Source organism: Mobula hypostoma, chromosome X2 (genome assembly GCF_963921235.1).
Source record: "Mobula hypostoma chromosome X2, sMobHyp1.1, whole genome shotgun sequence".
NCBI lineage: Eukaryota > Metazoa > Chordata > Chondrichthyes > Myliobatiformes > Myliobatidae > Mobula > Mobula hypostoma.
The window spans coordinates 6,416,670-6,434,981 of record NC_086129.1 but is presented as its reverse complement, the minus strand read 5'-3'; the positions used below and the strand labels follow the sequence as shown (position 1 = coordinate 6,434,981).

At 42.1% G+C, this 18,312-nt stretch overlaps 1 protein-coding gene across 1 annotated transcript in view; it reads right to left on the bottom strand.

Moving 5' to 3' along the window:
- The window catches only part of LOC134340933 (zinc-binding protein A33-like), a 103,493-nt gene that overhangs the window by 11,513 nt on the left and 73,668 nt on the right, over nucleotides 1-18,312 (bottom strand). The window contains exons 2-5 of the mRNA XM_063038534.1: nucleotides 11,194-11,289; nucleotides 10,543-10,776; nucleotides 1,857-1,879; nucleotides 1,652-1,770 (exon numbers count right to left, since the gene is read on the bottom strand). Coding sequence (XP_062894604.1) covers nucleotides 1,652-1,770; nucleotides 1,857-1,879; nucleotides 10,543-10,776; nucleotides 11,194-11,289 — 472 coding nt within the window. The remainder of the gene's footprint in view (nucleotides 1-1,651; nucleotides 1,771-1,856; nucleotides 1,880-10,542; nucleotides 10,777-11,193; nucleotides 11,290-18,312) is intronic.

Sequence of the window (18,312 nt, the reverse complement as noted above, 5' to 3'; positions counted from 1 at the left end):
CTTCACCCCTCCACCTTTTTTTGCCCTGGGCTTCCCGTCCCATGATCCTTTCATCTCCCTTTTTCCAATCAACCTTCCAGCTCTTGGCTCCATCCCTCCCCCTGCTGTCTTCTCCAATCATTTTGGATCTAACCCTCCCCCTCCCACTTTCATATCTTCAGTTAGTCCTGATGAAGGGTCTCGGCCTGAAACGTCAACTGTACCTCTTCCTAGAGATGCTGCCTGGCCTGCTGTGTTCACCAGCAACTTCTATGTGTGTTGCTTCAAATTCCAGCATCTGCAGATTTCCTCGTGTGTACTTCTATCTTTGCTGTTTCTTAACTAAACCCATAGGGATTTTTCCGATCCTACGTCTCGTGTTTCTACTGATTTACCAGCAGAGCCATTCAACCCTCTCTGGCGACCATCCTATACCACTGATACATTGTGCAAACCCGGAGATTCATCTCCCAACTACAACCATCCTTCAGCCACAACCTCACACCTGACAATCTGTAAAAGAGCAACAAGATCATCCACCTTATTTCTTATACTCCATGCATTGAGATGTAACATTAATGCACTGATACTCACCCTGATGGCTGCAATTTTGTCCTCGTATCTGTCCGCCCTATCTGACAATCTGACTGCACACTATCTTTGCTCTTTTACCATCAGTTCTATCCCTTCACTCCAGTTCCCAACACCCCAAATGTGTTAAGCCCTCCCCAACAGCTCTATCAAATCTCTCTGTGAAAATATTTTCCTCCCTCTGGTCCAGGTGCAACCCATCCCTTTTCAGCCTGTGATACCTCCATCACAAGAGATCCCAATGATGCAAGAGCCTGAAGCCCTGCCTCCTGCACCAGCTTCTGAGCTGTACTTTACTCTGCTGAATTATCCTGTTTCCACCCTCGCCAGTACGTGGCAGAGGCAGCAATTCAGAAATTACAACCCTGGAGGTACTGCTCTGAGCTTTCTAACAAGCTCTCCAAATTCTATTTTCAGGACCTCTTTGCTTTTACTTCCTTTGTATTTGTATTTGGTCCCAGAATGTACCAACATATCTGTTTGTTTCCCTCCCTCTCCGAGTTGTCCCTGACCCTGGCACCTGGGAGGCAACATAACATTCGGGTGTCCCACTCACGTCCACAGATTGTCTTGTCTGTTCTTCTGTCCATTGAATCCCCTATCACGACTGCTCCTATCTTCTCCCTCTAACAACAGTGAGAGTTGCCGATCCAGAAGGGAGGAGACCTGCGTCAATCAGAGTCTGCACTCACAGCGCCTGAAGGACTTGTGTATTTTTCTGATAATCCCAGTTACCACACTGAAACCCACTTTTGTTCCCTACAATATCATCAAGTCAGTATTAATTTCCCAGCTCCTGTGGTAGGATTCAAACGCTTGGCTTGGTGTGTTAGCGCAGTGTGCCTTGGATCAGGCCACAGTGGTTCATCTGCCAGTCCCGTGTATTGGTTGTATTGTGACCCTGTGCTGGTGTGTTCAGGGGTCTGAATTCTGCAGCTGACCATGTGATAGTCGGTGGGGTTGATGTGAAATAAACTTCAGTTCCCCTTCAGTCCATTATTACAGCCAAACTTGGCTTCAGATTAGAAGTTAATTATGTGTGTCTCAGAAACAAGGAGAAATTAACCTTCGTAAGTTTTACCTCGATTAATGCAATCAAGTGTTTCTGTCAGCACGGTGTTCAACAAATAGGGGTGATAGAATTTTTCAACAAGTAGTTTTCCATCTGTCACTGACAATTCCTGGACATCGTCATTAATCCTGTAAATATTAAACTTCTGGTGAAACCTGGAATTCTGAACTATTTTACAAATCCATATAGGGTTTTGGTAAAGAGCATGTCCTACCTTTTGTTCCGACGAGCTTCCTCCTGAAATAAATAAAACACAAATCTGATTAGACTTGAACTTACTGTCTACATCCTGAATTTCATCCAAATCATTACAAGATGTTGGAAATTCCCACTCCCGCAGTCACTCACACACACAAACAATAAAGAAGCACGAGGTAAATTACAGGGAACATTTCTGAAAGTTAGAGCATTGCTAAGAGGATGAAACTTATGGGAAAGACAGGACAGGCTGTGCATTTTCATCTGGATATGAAGTCAGAGTGATAAGGTGGGAGAACTTAAGATCAGTGATGGATTTGATTGTGTTCAGGTGGAGAAGGTACCACTATTTATGGGGAGACGAAATGTCAGTTGGATTTTTAATAAATTTGTGAAGAGGATGTGGAACTCACTGCCACAGAACTGGTTGAAGAGGAACAGCAGAGATTGAATTCAATGGGGAAGCTGAAGAAACACGTGAGGGACTATGTAGTTCGTGGCACTGCAGCTGGGAGAAGTGAGCAAGTGGAAGGAGGATTGTGAAGCAGGGAAATTGATATGAGAAAATGGACCAATTGGCCTCTTTATGATGGAGAATGGGATATAATCCCATGTGAAACTTATTTGAAAATGCAAAGAAACAGTAAAAGTTTACCTAATCTGATGGAAACCATACAGAGAGGGTAGATTGATGTGTGTGCTACATTCTTGCTCTTATTAATTGACAGAGAGACCCTCACAACCACCGCACCAGACAAACTCACAGCGTGTGACTGGAACTGGGTGTTAATGGGAGTTTTAGAGGGTGTTTAAATTGTTAATTAAGTGCAGAATCAGCATTTCAGAGAAGGTTGCATTCTGTCCTGGTATGTACAGAAGCTGTGGAAATCCAGTTTTGGGACAAAAACAACCCTGAATTGTTGCAGCAGTTGTCTGGTAAAGACAGTTCGCTGCCATTTGTAAATGTTGTGTGTAGGAGCAAGGCATCTGTTTTCTGTCTACGTTGTATTCTGTGTTGCGTATTAATGAAGGCAACTAGTCACGTGAGTGGGGCGTGGAAATAGCAAAGCGAAAAAGTTATGTATTCACAAGATCACAAGACAAAGGAGCAGAAGTAGGCCATTCAGCCCATCGAGTCTGCTCTGCCACTCCACAATGAGCTAAACTATTCTCCCATCTAGTTCCAATTTCTGGCTTTTTCCCCATATCCCTTGATACCCTGACTAATTAGATACCTATCAATCTCCTCCTTAAACACCCTCAATGATCGGGCCTCCACAGCTGTATGTGAAAACGAATTCCATAAATGCACAACCCTCTGGCTAAAAAAAAAATTCTCCTCATCTCTGTTTTAAATGGGTACCCTTTAATTCTAAGACTGTGGCCTCTTGTCCTGCACTCACCCATCAAGAGAAACAACCTTTCCACATCTACTTGGTTCAACCCTTTCAACATTCAAAATGTCTCTATGAGATCCCCTCTCATTCTTCTATTATCTAATGAATACCGTCCAAGAGCCGACAAACACTCCTCATATGTTAGCCCCTGCATTCCAGGAATCATCCTCGTAAATCTTCTCTGAACTCTCTCCAAAATCAGTACATCTCTTCTGAGGTAGGGGGCCCAAAACTGCACACAGTATTCTAAATGAGGTCTCACCAGTGCCCCATTGAGCCTCAACAACACCTCCTTACTCTTATACACTATTCCTCTTGAAATGAATGCCAACATAGCATTCGCTTTCCTTACTGCCGATTCAACCTGGTGGTTAACCTGGAGGGTATTCGTGCTTTGTTCTGGGCAGCTTTGAGCTCGGAGCAGTCATATCTTTTGTTGAGTGCTTCTTTTTCTTCTTCATGTGCCTTGCGTGTTACACGCTTGGGCGATCATGGCTCTCCACATCGAACGATCCCTCGCAGCGTCAACTTAGATCTGTTAGTTCTTTCACAGTGTCCATATATTTTATTCTTTGCCTTCCTCTTCCGTGTTTCCCAGGCTTACGGCCGGCCTTGTAATGTAAGGCATTCTATTTCTCCCTTTCTGATGACATGGCCCAGGAATTTAAGTTTCCTCTTGTTTAATGTTCTCATTAAAGATGTTTTTGTATGTGCACTTTGATGTACTATCTCATTAGTTACCCTATCTCTAGATGAAATTTTCAGCTTTCTTCTAAGAAACCACATTTCTGTTGCTTCTGAGTTTCTTTGGAGTTCTGGTGTTATAGTCCATGTTTCGGAAGCAAACAGCAGGATTGACCAGATGTAACATTTTAGTAGCCCAGGCCTTGTTGTGATAGAAATGTGTCTGCTGGTAAAAATGGGTTTCATTTTTTTGGAAGTTGGTTTTGGCAATGGCAATACTTATTTTTATTTTTACTTTACTTCGAGCAGCTTGTGATATAAAGCTACCAAGGTAATTAAAGCTGGTCTTATGTTCAATCTCTTGGTTACTGATGTACAATTGGCTGTTGGGAGTATACTGCTGTTTTGATATTACCATGCATTTGATTTTTTTACAATTGATGGTGAGACCAAAATCTGCACTTGTTTGTATTACTTTGTCTAGGAGAATTTATAGGTCTTCTGCAGCACTTGCTATTAGGGTGGTATTGCTTCCTTATAGTATATTGTTGATGTAACACCTCCAATTTTTATCCCATCTAGGTCTTCTATTTCTCTGAGAATCATTTCACTATAAATATTAAATAATTCCGGTGAGGAAACGCATCCCTGTCTCACTCCTCTTTGACTTTTAGTCCAACTGCTCATATTATCGTCAATTTTTACTGCCGCTGTTTGGTTCCAATATAAATTTAGAAGCAGTTATTGGTCCCTTCTGTCAATGTTTAGTTTAGTGAGAATTTGAAATAAGTTTTCTTGTTTCACTTTGTCAAATGCTTTAATGAATTCAATAAAACATAAAAAGACATCATTTTGATATTCAATTGCCCTTTCTGAAAGCATTTATAGTATGAAAATTGTGTTCCTCGTTCCTCTATCCTCAATAAACCCATATTGCAGTTTTGAAGTTCCTGGCCTTAACTTGTTTTTAATTCAACTCAGAACAATTATCAACAAAATCTTTAATATGTGAATCATTATACTGATTGTTCTATAATTTTCGCAGTCAATATTTCCAGGAATTTTTGGCAGAGTTATAAATACTGATTTCAAGAGATCATCTGGCAATACACCAGAGTCATATATGCCATTAAACAGTTCAAAAAGAAAATCTATGCCCAGATCTTTTAAGGCTTGTATCATTTCCACTGAAATGTCATCAAGTCCACTGGCTTTACCAGGTTTCCTGCTTTTCATTGCTTTAGTTATTTCTTCTCTGGTAATAGGTGGGCCAGAATTAGGATGTTTAATATCTGGGGGTTCCCCTCTATTATCTTCAAAAAGCTGCTCTATATACTGAATCCACCTCTCACATACTTTATATCTGGATCTGTTAGTATGGATCCATCTGCAGATCTTATGCATCCTGTACAGGAGGTTTTCTTAATTCCAGTAATTTCCTTAATTTTCTTGACTGCTTCATTGCAGCTTAATTTATGATGAATTACGCCTAAGTTTCATTGCTTCTGGATTGTTTGTTGCTGACAAAGTATCGAACACTTATCTTTGATATTTTGAAACGTATGTCATATCATTTGTTGACCACTTCATTTCAGCGTACTTTACATTTAATTATGCTTAAGTTTCATCATCTCAAGGTTGTATGTTGCTGATAAAGGATCGAATATATATCTTCGACATTTTGGAATTTCATTATTGTAGTGATTGGCAGGCGTGTCATACAAGTATAACAATCTGTGCGAGGTGGCCAGCATTGGCAAATGATTTGTTAGAATTGGCCGCTGTGGGATCCAGTGACGTCATCGTCCACAATGGCAGCTTAAATCAATAGCTCCTCCAGAAAAACACATGTTTTGCCCATTAATCCATCAAATATAAGATCTTTTGAAAATATCAGAATTGATAAGGAGAGCAAGTATGGGGAAAAAAGAATGGAGATTAAAAAAAAGCATCACTGCGGAGCCTATGGTAGAGAGAGGTACCACGAGTGGCTCTCCTACACGTGTGCGTGGTGGCAAAGCTGACGCTGGGCCTCGCTCAGGTGAAGCGGCAAATATGAGAAAGTTTCTGGAAGAGATAAGGGAAGTCCATAAAGATATGAAACAGCAACTAAATGATATAAAGTCAGAGCTCGCCAATGTCACTCAGCAAATAGCGATGGCAGAGACACGAATTGAGATGGTAAAAGATCGCATACAAAACATGGGATGGATACTAAGCAAGACGATAAAAATATTAAATCAACAGGAAAGTAAATTGTTTGGCTAGGAGGGAAGAATATCAGGAAAAATATCAAGATTTATAATGTTTCCGAAGGAGCGGAAGGAATGTCAATGATGGAGTTTGTAGAAAAGTTGCTGAGGGAAGCGCTGGAGATTCCCCCGACTATGGCGATTGAAATTGGGAGGGCACATTGTGTGCTCCTCCCGAGGCCTTGAAGTAAGCCGCCTTCAATAGTACTTCGAGTCCTTCGATTCAAGAGCAAGACGGAGATTCTACGAAGATTCTAAGAAGAGGGGATTGTGGAACGGGAAGTTAATGTACTTCGATCAAGATTACCCCCCGGCGGTCCTACAGAAATGGAAAGAATATTCTGAGGCAAAATGAATATTAAAGCAAGAAAAGATTAAATTCCAAACCCCGTACGCTGCTAAACTGAGGGTGTTTTACAAAGGAGGGATACAACTATATCAGACGGTGGAAGAGGCGACTACAGACATGAAGAACAGAGGGCTGCCATTTAGTGTGGTCAAACCAAGGGAAAGGCTGGCTGAGCAGTTATCCCGATCTGCTTGGCAAATAGTAAGAGAACTGAGAAAGCAGGGGACAGGAGAAGGACAAGAGAAGGAAATTAGGAGGAGACTGTGAGTTCTCCGAAGACAGCCCTCACCTCCTCCAGAAGAGCCATATGGTTCAGCTAACTTTGAAAGTGCTGATAAACTAAATGGAAGCAAAAATAGACGGTGATATACCCATCTCGAGATATACGTATTATGATGTGAATTTTCTGTTACTCATTTTTTTTTATTCATTCATTTACTCATTTTCCCCACCTAAATGAGAATATATACATGGGACGATTACACAGGGAAATTATTTCTGTGTAACGAAAATGGATGTTTTTACTTACTTTTATAGGTACTGCAGTGGGGGCCCTCAAATCACAGGTAGGAGGGCCTATCCCCATGGCTAGACGTTTCTTCTAGCTCAACCCAGGGTCATCTAGAGACCCCTGCCTAGGAGTCACACCTTTGTTACATTTTTTTTTATTATTCGCGTTCCTTGGCTCTTATTTGTTCAGGGAGTAGATCGATTAAGTTATATTCTGAAAATTCCAATGATATACTAACAGATATATACACATGGCTATGGACAAAGTAGAATTCATTTCTTTTAATGTCAATGGGGCTGTTAAATCTAATCAAACGCAGTAAAATTCTACCAAAAAATGAAAAAAAAGAATAAGCCCATGTAGTATATTTACAGGAAACTCACTTAAGTGATAATCAGCATGGGAATTTAAAGAGAATGGGCTTTGCTAATTTGTTTTTCTCCACATATAAATCAGAAGAGGAGTTTCTATTCTCATCTCAAGCGAGCTAATTTGTTAAAAAGTATTCGAAATGGGAGATAAGGAGGGCAGATATATTCTGGTAAGGGGGGACATAGATGGAAATCCACTTACTTTATTGAATATATACACAACCCCTGGAAGTGATATTAGTTTCTTCCAGAAAGTTACTAATATTATGGTAACGGAACCAGAATGTCTCTTGATATGTGGGGGAGACTTAAACTTACAATTGCAACCATAGTTAGACTCTTTCAATTCATCACTAATGAAACAAAGTCCTTACATAAGAAAGTTAATACTCTTTTTGAGGATGTTGGTCTAATTGATATATGGAGGGATCTTATCCCTGACAGAAGGGGAAAATACAAGAAAAGACTATTTCATAACAATTGGAAAAGAAAAAGATAAAATAATCACCTATGGAATGGGGACAATAGATGTAAGTGACCATGCACCTATATATTGAACTGTTGATTTTGACCTACAACCTAAAAGAACTTTTTGGAAACTAAATTCAAGTTTACTCAATGATCCCGATTTTAAGGAACAAATTAAAAAAGAAATTGGTCTTTACTCAGAATTCAACGATAATGGAAAGGTCTCACCTCCCATTCTATCGGATACTCTGAAGGCTGTCTTAAGAGGGAAAATTACAGCGATATCTTCATATAAGAATAAAGAAAGGAATAAAACTTTAGAGGAATTACAAAATAAGCTGAAGGAACTAGAAAAAAGAACACGAATTGAGTTTGGCACAGGGTACAGTAGAGGAAATTTTTTAAATTAGGAATGAAATTATTAGTTTGGCTACACAAGAAATTAGAAAAAAAAAATAATGTTTCTGAAACAGAGACACTATGAAAGTCAATCTTAATCTATGATAATACTGGCTTGAAAACTGAAAAAAAGATAGCAGAAACTGTAATTCATAGAATTAGGGATCCAAGAACACAAGTGATAAAAAATAAGCTAAGTGAAATTCAAGAAGCTTTTGAAATGTTTCACAAAATGCTATATTTTAAAGTTCCAGGGGGAAGCATAACCCAAATTGACACCTTCCTGAATTCTTTAGAGTTGCCCACTTTAAGCAAAGAACAAAATAAAACCATGACGACTGACATAATTGAAGCTGAACTAAAAAATGCAATTAGTAGGCTTAAATTAAGAAAGTCACCAGGATCAGATAGATATACCTCAAAGTGGTATAAGGAATTTAGAAATAAGTTAATTCATGTCTTACTCCCCACACTGAACAGGACTCTAAGGAAGGCACAAATGCCACCCAGCTGGAAGGAGGCGATAATCTCCACTATACCGAAAGAAGGCAAGGATAAAATGGAATGTGGGTCATTTAGACCAATATCTGTTCTTAATGTAGATTTACCTCCATCATGGCCAAACAACTAGAAGAGTTTCTACCCATACTGATACATAATGATCAGAGAGGTTTTATTCAACAACGCCAAACACAAGACAATATTTGAGGGACACTTCACATTATGGATCACATAAAAAAATGAAATTGAAGCAATCATGATAAGTGTGGATGCTGAAAAGGCATTTGATTCAGTTAACTGGAATTTTCTTCACAGCGTTTTACACAGATTTGGTCTACGTGACACAATTATTAAAACTATACAGGCACGATATGACAATCCTACTGCTAGGATTAAAATCAATGGATATTTATCTAATAGATTTACCCTAGAAAGGGGCACGAGATAGGGTTGTGCATGGTCACCATTACTCTTCGCATTATATCTGGAACCGTTAGCTCAATACATCAGACAAAATGAAGATATCAGAGGAATTACTATTAAAGGGACAGAGCAGAAATTGGCCTGTTACGTGAATGACATTTTGATCTATCGAGGGGAACCAACATACTCTTTACCTAAATTGATGCAATCCATTGAACAATATGGCCAATTATTAGGATACAAGATCAACACAGATAAAACCCACCTACTTTCATATAACTATAGCCCACCAAGAGAAATTGAAAGTAGATATCCTTGAGCATGGCAAACAGAGTCTGTCAAATATTTGGGCATAATTATGCCAAAAGATTTGGCAAAATTATCAGAATGCAATTATCAGCCTATATATTACAAAATTAAGGAAGATATAACAAGATGGATCCTAATTCCTTTAATTGGTCTCAGAATTAAAATGAATATACTGAGGTATCAATGGAAGTGTACCAGTTCACAGAAATGGAGGGAGTTCAGGTGGAAAAACTTGATACAATATTGTATTACACCCTCTCAGAAATCTCATTATGCTAGTAACCTCCCTGTTTGCTGGAGAAATTGTGGAAATCAAAATGTAAACCATTATCATATTTTCTGGGAATGCCCCGTTATCAAAGACTATTGGAGTGGGATACACGATGCCCGACAAGACATCTTTAAATGTGAAATACCCTTAGAGAGAAAGACCATATATTTTGGGTATATACCTCAAGAATGGTTGAAAAGAGATAAATATTTAATGAATATACTGCTAGTGGCTGCTAAAAAAGACCCTTACCAGGCAATGGTTATCACAGGAGAGCCCTACTTTAAATGTATGGATGGAAATTACAATGGACGTTTACAAAAAGGAGACGATAACAGCATCTGTTAATCATAAGTTGGAACAATTCGATTCATACTGGGGAAAATGGTTTAACTACATAACACCTCATAGGCCTTATTTTATTCTCACAAGTCAATGAATATGCTGTAAAAAAAAGACCATTCCCTACTTTGTACATAGTTTTCTCCTTTCGATTGTTCTTTCTTTCCTCTTCTTTCTATAAGTGTATACCTCAGATAAATATAATGTGGAGATTTGTGACAACTATATGTACAGCATCTGAAATATATGATATATATGTACAGTATCTGAAATACATCTTATGGAAATATTTGTTTGATGATCAACTTCAATAAAAAAATAAATTACAAAAAAAAAGAATTGGCCGCTCTGCTGTGTTTATTTCAAATATACCACCGTTCATTTAGTGCTCTTTCATGGAAACAAATTAAAATATAATCCCTCACCTTGAGAAATATCACACCGTTTTTTTGATCCATCTGTTCGTTTAACTTTGAAATTTCCTTCTGAATAAACCTTATATTCTCTTGAATCTCTCGAAGATTTTTCTTCATTGGATTGAGAATCCTCTTCTCTTCCTCCCTGAGATCCCTGAGTAAACTCTGCTCTTTCTCAGTGATAATCTGCCGCAGTTCAGCAAACTGGGATGTGATGTGGGTCTGAACGCTGTGTGACTGTTCCTGTCGAATGAAAGGTGAAAATTAATTTACTGTATTGCTGTGTTGTATTTCCTTATGACATTAAGGTGACAATTCGGTCCATTGAAGACCATGCTAGTTCTGAGAGCATTCCTGTCAACCTCATTCCCTCACGTTTTCCTGAAACCTATTTCCCTCATTGACCCATTAACTCCCACCTGATTCACATACACCCTCCCCCACCTTCACAGGGTTAATTGTAATTAACCATTCATCCAGCATGTCCTTGGGATGTGTCTGAAACTGTCGGGGTCACAGGGAGAACATGCAAACTCCACAAAGACAGCACCAGAGGTCAGGATCGAACCCAGGTCACGGGAGCTGCGATACTCGGCTATTCTGCATTAAAGGGAGCAAAACTATACAGTAATATCAGAAATTCCGTTCAGGAAGCCTCACCCGAACTCCGGAAATCTTCTCTTTCTGTTGCTGCTCCTTTTCCTGGAAGTCTGATTTCTTTTTTGTGAGAGAGTCTAAGGAAGATTTCAGCTGATCCTGGAAGTCAGAGTGCAAAGGAAATTGAAACAACAACAACAACAATAGAAACTGGGAAGGAATGGGGCAGAAGCCAGAATAAAAAGGTTGGGGATGAGAACCAGCTGACAGGTGTGACGGGTGAGACAACATGAGAGGGATGTGGGGGAGGGTGATGAAGTGAGAAGCTGAGAGGGGACAGGTGGAAGAGGAAAATAGCTAGAGAAGAAGGAATCTAATACGAGAGGACAACCGACCATGGAGGAAACGGGAGGAATTCGGTCTGTTTGGGGCCCTGAATGGTGACGAGGGAGGAGGTGTAGGAGTCAGGTTTAGCACTTGTCCCGCTTGCAGATATCGGTGTCAGGAGGGAGATCGGTCGGGAGGAGCGAGTGGATAAGGGAATTACGTAGAGACCGATCCCTATAGAGAGCCGAGAGTTGTCGGGGTGGAGGGTGGGAGTGGGAGTGAAAGATGTGCTTCGTGGTAGAATCCCATTGGAAATGGCGAAAGGTGGGGGAATGATGTGTTGCTTATGGAGGCTCGTGTCGTGGACAATGGACGGTGGGGTGAGTTTCAAATTCGGATTAGTTTTACCTTGTAGATTTTAACAGCTTCTTTAATCGGCATGAAGCGGTGCTCTCTGTGTTCCTGCGTAACTGCACAGATCAGACAGGTCAATGTCTTGTCCGTTTCACAAAACAGCTTCAGTTCTTCCTCATGTTCCTCGCAGTGACGTTTACTTTCCTTCCCTTTCTGATTCAGGTTTATATTTCGAGCTTTTTCAGCCAGATTTGCTAAAGCCCGATTGACCCTGAGGGTTCCGGCAGCAAACACCTCTCTGCGTTCGGGGCAGGAATTCCTCTCCTCACTTTCCCAACACCGTGTGATACAAGAGCGACAGAAGTTGTGTCCACACTCCGCTGATACCGGATCGGTGAAGAAATCCAGGCAGATGGGACAAATTGCCTCCTCGCTCAAACTCTGGATCGGTCCTTTCGAAGCCATGTTAACTCCCGGCACTTCCTGATTCAGAATGATCGCATTTTCGGGGAGCTGCTGATCGCCTGCAGTACCGCGATTGTCCACTACACACGCTGCAGACTCGGGGGATGAACATTATGCTGCTGGACATGTTCTGTGGGAATTGTGGCCTTTTCCATGTCAGTGTGGGATGAGAAACACATTAAACAGGTCGGAACACAAATGACACCGGCCATGGACTGCTCAAGTCCGGCTGCGATAGGAGGAGGGTTTGGCATGGCGCTAACAACCCCATCCCTCAAAAATCCAGTGTGACAGATACGTCAACTGAACCTTGACAGGCCTCATCCCTGGGATCGGAAGGACATTCACCTGGAAGATGATTGAAGTCGGGTGGTGAAAGGAAAAGCCACAGGGCCAATCAACCTTCGCCCCGGACAGGGAAATCTGGCGAGTTGCTGTTGGTGGCCTTTGCCCTGGTAGGCGCGATGGGCTAAAGAAGAAACAGAACAGAAATGAAACCGGAGAGAAAAGGCAAACAACAGGAATTCTGCAGATGCTGGAAATTCAAGCAACACACATCAAAGTTGCTGGTGAATGCAGCAGGCCAGGCAGCATCTCTAGGAAGAGGTACAGTCGACGTTTCAGGCCGAGACCCTTCGTCAGGACTAACTGAAGGAAGAGTTAGTAAGAGATTTGAAAGTGGGAGGGGGAGGGGGAGATCCAAAATGATAGGAGAAGACAGGAGAAGATGGAGACAAGAGCTGGACAGGTGATAGGCAAAAGGGATACGAGAGGATCATGGGACAGGAGGTCTGGGGAGAAAGACAAGCGGGGGGGGGGAACCCAGAGGATGTGCAAAGGGTATATTCAGAGGGACAGAGGGAGAAAAAGGAGAGTGAGAGAAAGAATGTGTGTATAAAAATAAATAACGGATGGGGTACGAGGGGGAGGTGGGGCCTTAGCGGAAGTTAGAGAAGTCGATGTTCATGCCATCAGGTTGGAGGCTACCCAGACGGAATATAAGGTGTTGTTCCTCCAACCTGAGTGTGGCTTCATCTTTACAGTAGAGGAGGCCGTGGATAGACATGTCAGAATGGGAATGGGATGTGGAATTAAAATGTGTGGCCACTGAGAGATCCTGCTTTCTCTGGCGGACAGAGCGTAGGTGTTCAGCAAAGCGGTCTCCCAGTCTGCGTCGGGTCTCGCCAATATATAGAAGGCCACATCGGGAGCACCGGACACAGTATATCACCCCAGCCAACTCACAGGTGAAGTGATGCCTCACCTGGAAGGACTGTTTGGGGTCCTGAATGGTGGTAAGGGAGGAAGTGTAAGGGCATGTGTAGCACTTATTCCGCTTACAAGGATAAGTGCCAGGAGGGAGATCAGTGGGGAGGGATGAGCGGGGGACGAATGGACAAGGGAGTCACATAGGGAGCGATCCCTGCGGAAAACAGAGGTGGGGGGAGGGAAAAATGCGCTTAGTGGTGGGATCCCGTTGGAGGTTATTTCCCCATTCAGAAATGTGATAGTGGAGGGAATGACGCTGTTCCTGAAATGTTAAGTGTGTCTTCAGGGTCCTGTGCATCCTGCTTGATGGTAGCAATGAGACGAAAGCATGCCCTGGGTGATCAGGGTCCTTAATGATGGATGCCACTTTTTTGTGGCATCACCTTTTGAACATATCCTGGATGCTGTGGAGTCCAGTGTCCATGAAGGTGCTGGCTGAGTTTACAACTTTCTGCAGCATTTTCCGATCCTGTGCAGTGGCCTCTCCACACCAGGCAGTGATGCAACCAGTTAGAATGCTCTCCACAGTACATCTGTAGAAATTTGCAAGTGTCTTTAGTGACAGACCGATTCCCCTCAATCTCCCAATGAAATACAGCCGATGTTGTGCCTTCATTGTAACCGCATCAATATGTTGGGCCCAGGATAGTTCCTCAGAGATGTTGACAGGCAGGAAATGGAAACTGCTCACACTTTTCACTTCTGATCCCACGATGAGGACTGGTGTGTGTTCCCTCGACTTCCCCTTCCTGAATCCACAATCAATTCCTTTGTCTTAATGACGTTGAGTGCAAGGTTGTTACTGTGACACCACTCAACTTGCTGATCGATTTCACTCCTGTCCTCCTCCTCGTCACCATCTGAATTATGAACTCAATATTCAGCGTTGCCTTGATTTCTGCTCGTTCTTTATTGTTTGATCTTTTTGACTCTATAGGGAGCATTCTCTGGAGGATCATTCTGTTCTCGAAAGTGGAACAAGTCTGGTTTGTAAGGGGTGAGATATGGCCCATGTAGAATTCAGAGAAGTCAGTGCTAACAAGCAACACCAACAAACCTCAAAGAATCATGCTTAGCCCGCTGCTCTGCTCTCTCTGCACCCACTACTATGTGGCTAAGCGGAACTTAAGCCGCATATATAGAGTTGCCAGTAACTCAATGCATTGTTGGCAAAATTTCAGATGGTGACAGGGAGGTGTACAGGAGCAAGATAGATCAGTTGGTTGAGTGGTGTAACAACAATAACCATTGCAGTGAACGTCAGCAGGACCAAAGAATTGATTGTAGACTTAAGGAAGGGGAAGTCGAGGGAACACAGACCAGGCCTTGTCCAGAGATCAGCAATGGAAAGGGTGAGTCATTTCAAGTTCCTGAGGTGTCAATATATCTGAAGGTTTAACCTGGGCCTAACATCTTGATTCAGCTACAAAGAGCGCATGACAGCGGATATACTTCATTTGGAGTTTGAGGGGAATTGGAATGTCACTGAAGCACTCAGAAATTTTCAAAAGTACCCTGTAGAGTGTTCCAACTATTTGCGTCACTGTCTGGTATGGAGGAGCCACTGTACAGGATTAGCAAAAGCTGCAGGTGATCATTTAAAACTCTGTCAGCTCCATTAGAAGCACGAGCCTCCCCAGCATTGAGAGCATCTTCAAAGACCCCCAACACCCTCTTCTCATGGTTGCCATCAAGGAGATTGAAGACAAACACTCAATGCTTCAGAAACTAATTAAACAGCGTATGCTGGTGGTATTAAACCTGACTCTGATTCCGAATGAAGAAGGCTTGATGTAAAAGAGGGGCGGGGAAACTATATCGCAAATTCAGTCTGCAGTTAGTGAACTGGAAGGTATAAAGTGGTCCCAAGGCTGAATAACTTGTACAGGCAAAATAGAATGAGAAAGTGGAATGAATTTCATGGGTCAGGACAAGAATTTTAAAAGTGGAAACAGCAGGGATAAGTTGTGACTAGATGCCAATAAGCAGAAAACTCAGAAGGAATGTTCGGCATGTTTTGACATGATGAGACACTGTGTGAGTGAAAATTCAGGGAGCTGCTCCAGTATACTGGAGATATTTACTACAGGTTTCACACCCAGTTAGTTGTGCTAAATGTACCAAATTCTGGTAGTTTTGCCTGTTCCTGAAATTTGCTTTATTTAACTCAATAGATCCATATTTCAGAAGTGCCAATTTAAAGGGATAACTTTCCTAGCAATTGAATTTAAAGATGGTAATGTAAAAGTCATTTTAATGCATAATAGTTTGGTATAATAGTAAGCTTAGTATTATTTATGCATTTTTTTTTCCTTTCAGAATACTTTGTACTGTTCATTGTGATGGCCAAATCCACCATCCAGATTTTTCATTCAATCCAACAGTTGTGTGACTTGGTGCTGATAGACATTCGAGGATGAGCTGGGACATATTGGAGGTGATGTAAACTGGAGTCATTGGGTGTTTTTGGTTTTTCAATATTAGACACCCTTACCCAGGCCACCCAGCGAGGGTTGATCAGACCCGAGTTTGTGTCCCGGGCACATTGGTCACAGCTCACACTTCTTGATCCATAGCCATTTGGAGGCTCATTCTGCAGCCTCTGTGATAGTCCTGATGGCTCTTCTCTTTGTAGCCCCCTTACTGCCAGGGACAGAGTAGGTTCTGCACTGTCTATTCCGGATGGTTTACGGCGATATATACACCACTGGACTAGATATGCCCAGGCATCATCTGCATTGAAGATGGCAGAGTTTCTAATCGAAACATCAGTTAAAGTCTGTACCTGTGCCCACCTGGAATCAGGAGAGGAATTATTAGTTTATTATTCATTCATCACTATCGAAATAACTTTGTTTATGTTATAAAAGTGATAGATCTTACAGAAGCACTCTCTTTAATTTCTTTGCCTCAGACTTCAGAGCATTAATTCCCCTCGGCATCGTTTCTCAGCTCTTCATCCAGTTTGCTTAGTATTTGTCCATTTCTTTGTACTCTGAGATAAACTGAAATCTTGGAATTAAGGTCACTCATTATTTTTTTGACTCCTGAGAGAGCCCAAAGGATCAGAATTGAACAGAGTAGCAACAGGAGAAGAAATCAGTCATGAAGGGATGGCAGGGCAGGCTCGATGGACCTAATGGCCTAATTATGCTCCTGTGTCTCATGGTCTTTCAGTCCATCAACTTGCGCGGCTGCCTTGAGGGATCTATGACCAGAGGAGACCATAAGATACAGGTGCAGAATTCGGAGAGTGCTCGGTAAATACACTCCTTATACACACAGACATTGTCTTGTTGTACTGTTGTCGATCGGCTGAATATACACACTTATTTGTCTTCCCCGGTATTTCACCAGGTTGATATGCTTGGGTTGACTTTCTGGAGCCTTTCCCATCATACGCAGAGGAATATTCAATGTCTCTGGTGATGGGGATGAGTAAATGTGTATATGTTGTTTGTATACTGGATGCAAATAGATTTTTCTGTTTATTTTGTAATATCATTGTCACTGTATTGTTTGGTGCATCATATTCTAACATGTGTGATTTTAAGTTAACTTTATGGCTAATTAAAAACGGTGCGTCCTGTGCCCAATAAAATGCTGAAAGGGAAGTTGAGATGGGAATCTTCACTCAGTTAGTGAGAGTGTGAACGAGCTGCCAGAGCAAATGGTTGATGTGGCTTCGATTCAACATTTCAGAGTAATCTGCACAGATGCTGGAGGGTAGGGGTTTGAAGAGGTACGGGTGTCGATGGGTCAAGGCAGAATGGCAGTTTGGCACCAGATAGATGGGCTGAGTGGCCTGTTCGGGTTCTATGATTTTATGTTAACGGTCAGTAGCAGCTCTCTAACAGTGGATCCCGCAGTTCTGCCCTCTCACGGTGATTTGCCCAAGGTAAAGCGGATATGAATCAGTGACCAACTATTTCAGCTATTTTTATTTATGTTTTACTTGTCGTGTGGCTCCTACATCACGATGGTAGGATGTCTGCTGATGATCAGTCCTCGACCCTGAGTGTGGCCAGTCTCACAGGGAACAACAATCGAGCTCATTATCGCAGAGGATTTTGTCCACAGCATCACTGTACGGACACGGCCCCATGGTACAGAATCCTCAAATGTCTTCACATTCACAACTGTTGGGATCTGCCCAGGGAGAAGGAGGGATAATGTAGAGCTGGCTCGTCTATGGTGAGGCCTGTTACAGTCGAACAGCCTTTCCCCGAAGGCTTTAAGTTCTGGTAATGCCCCCCATCCCACCTCTCCTTTACCATTTCCCATACCCTTTCCACTCTCTCACCTTATCCCCTTGCCCCCTCCCCATTTGCCTCCCTCTGGTGCTCCCTTCCCCCACCTTTTCTTTCTTCCAAGGCCTTCTGTCTGTTTCACCAATTTACTTCCCAGCTCTTTACTTCATCCCCCCACCCTTCAGGTTTCTCCTATCACCTGGTGTTTCTCTCTCTCCCCCCCCCCCCATTTTAAATCTACTCCTCAGCTCTTTCCCCCCCAGTCCCGCTGAAGGGTTTTGCCCTGAAATGTCAATTGCACTCTTTTCCTAGTTGCTGCCTGGCCAGCTGAGTTCCTCCGGCATTTTGTGTGCGTGCTGTGTCAAGTTCAAGTTCCAGTTTACAGTGATTCAGCCGTACACCGGTATAGAGCTAAAACTAAACAACACCCTGGTAAATTTCCGACGTGCTCTCTCTAAAACTTCCACATCTTTCCTATCAGGAAGAGACCAGAACTGAGCTGTGCTGTCTAACTAGA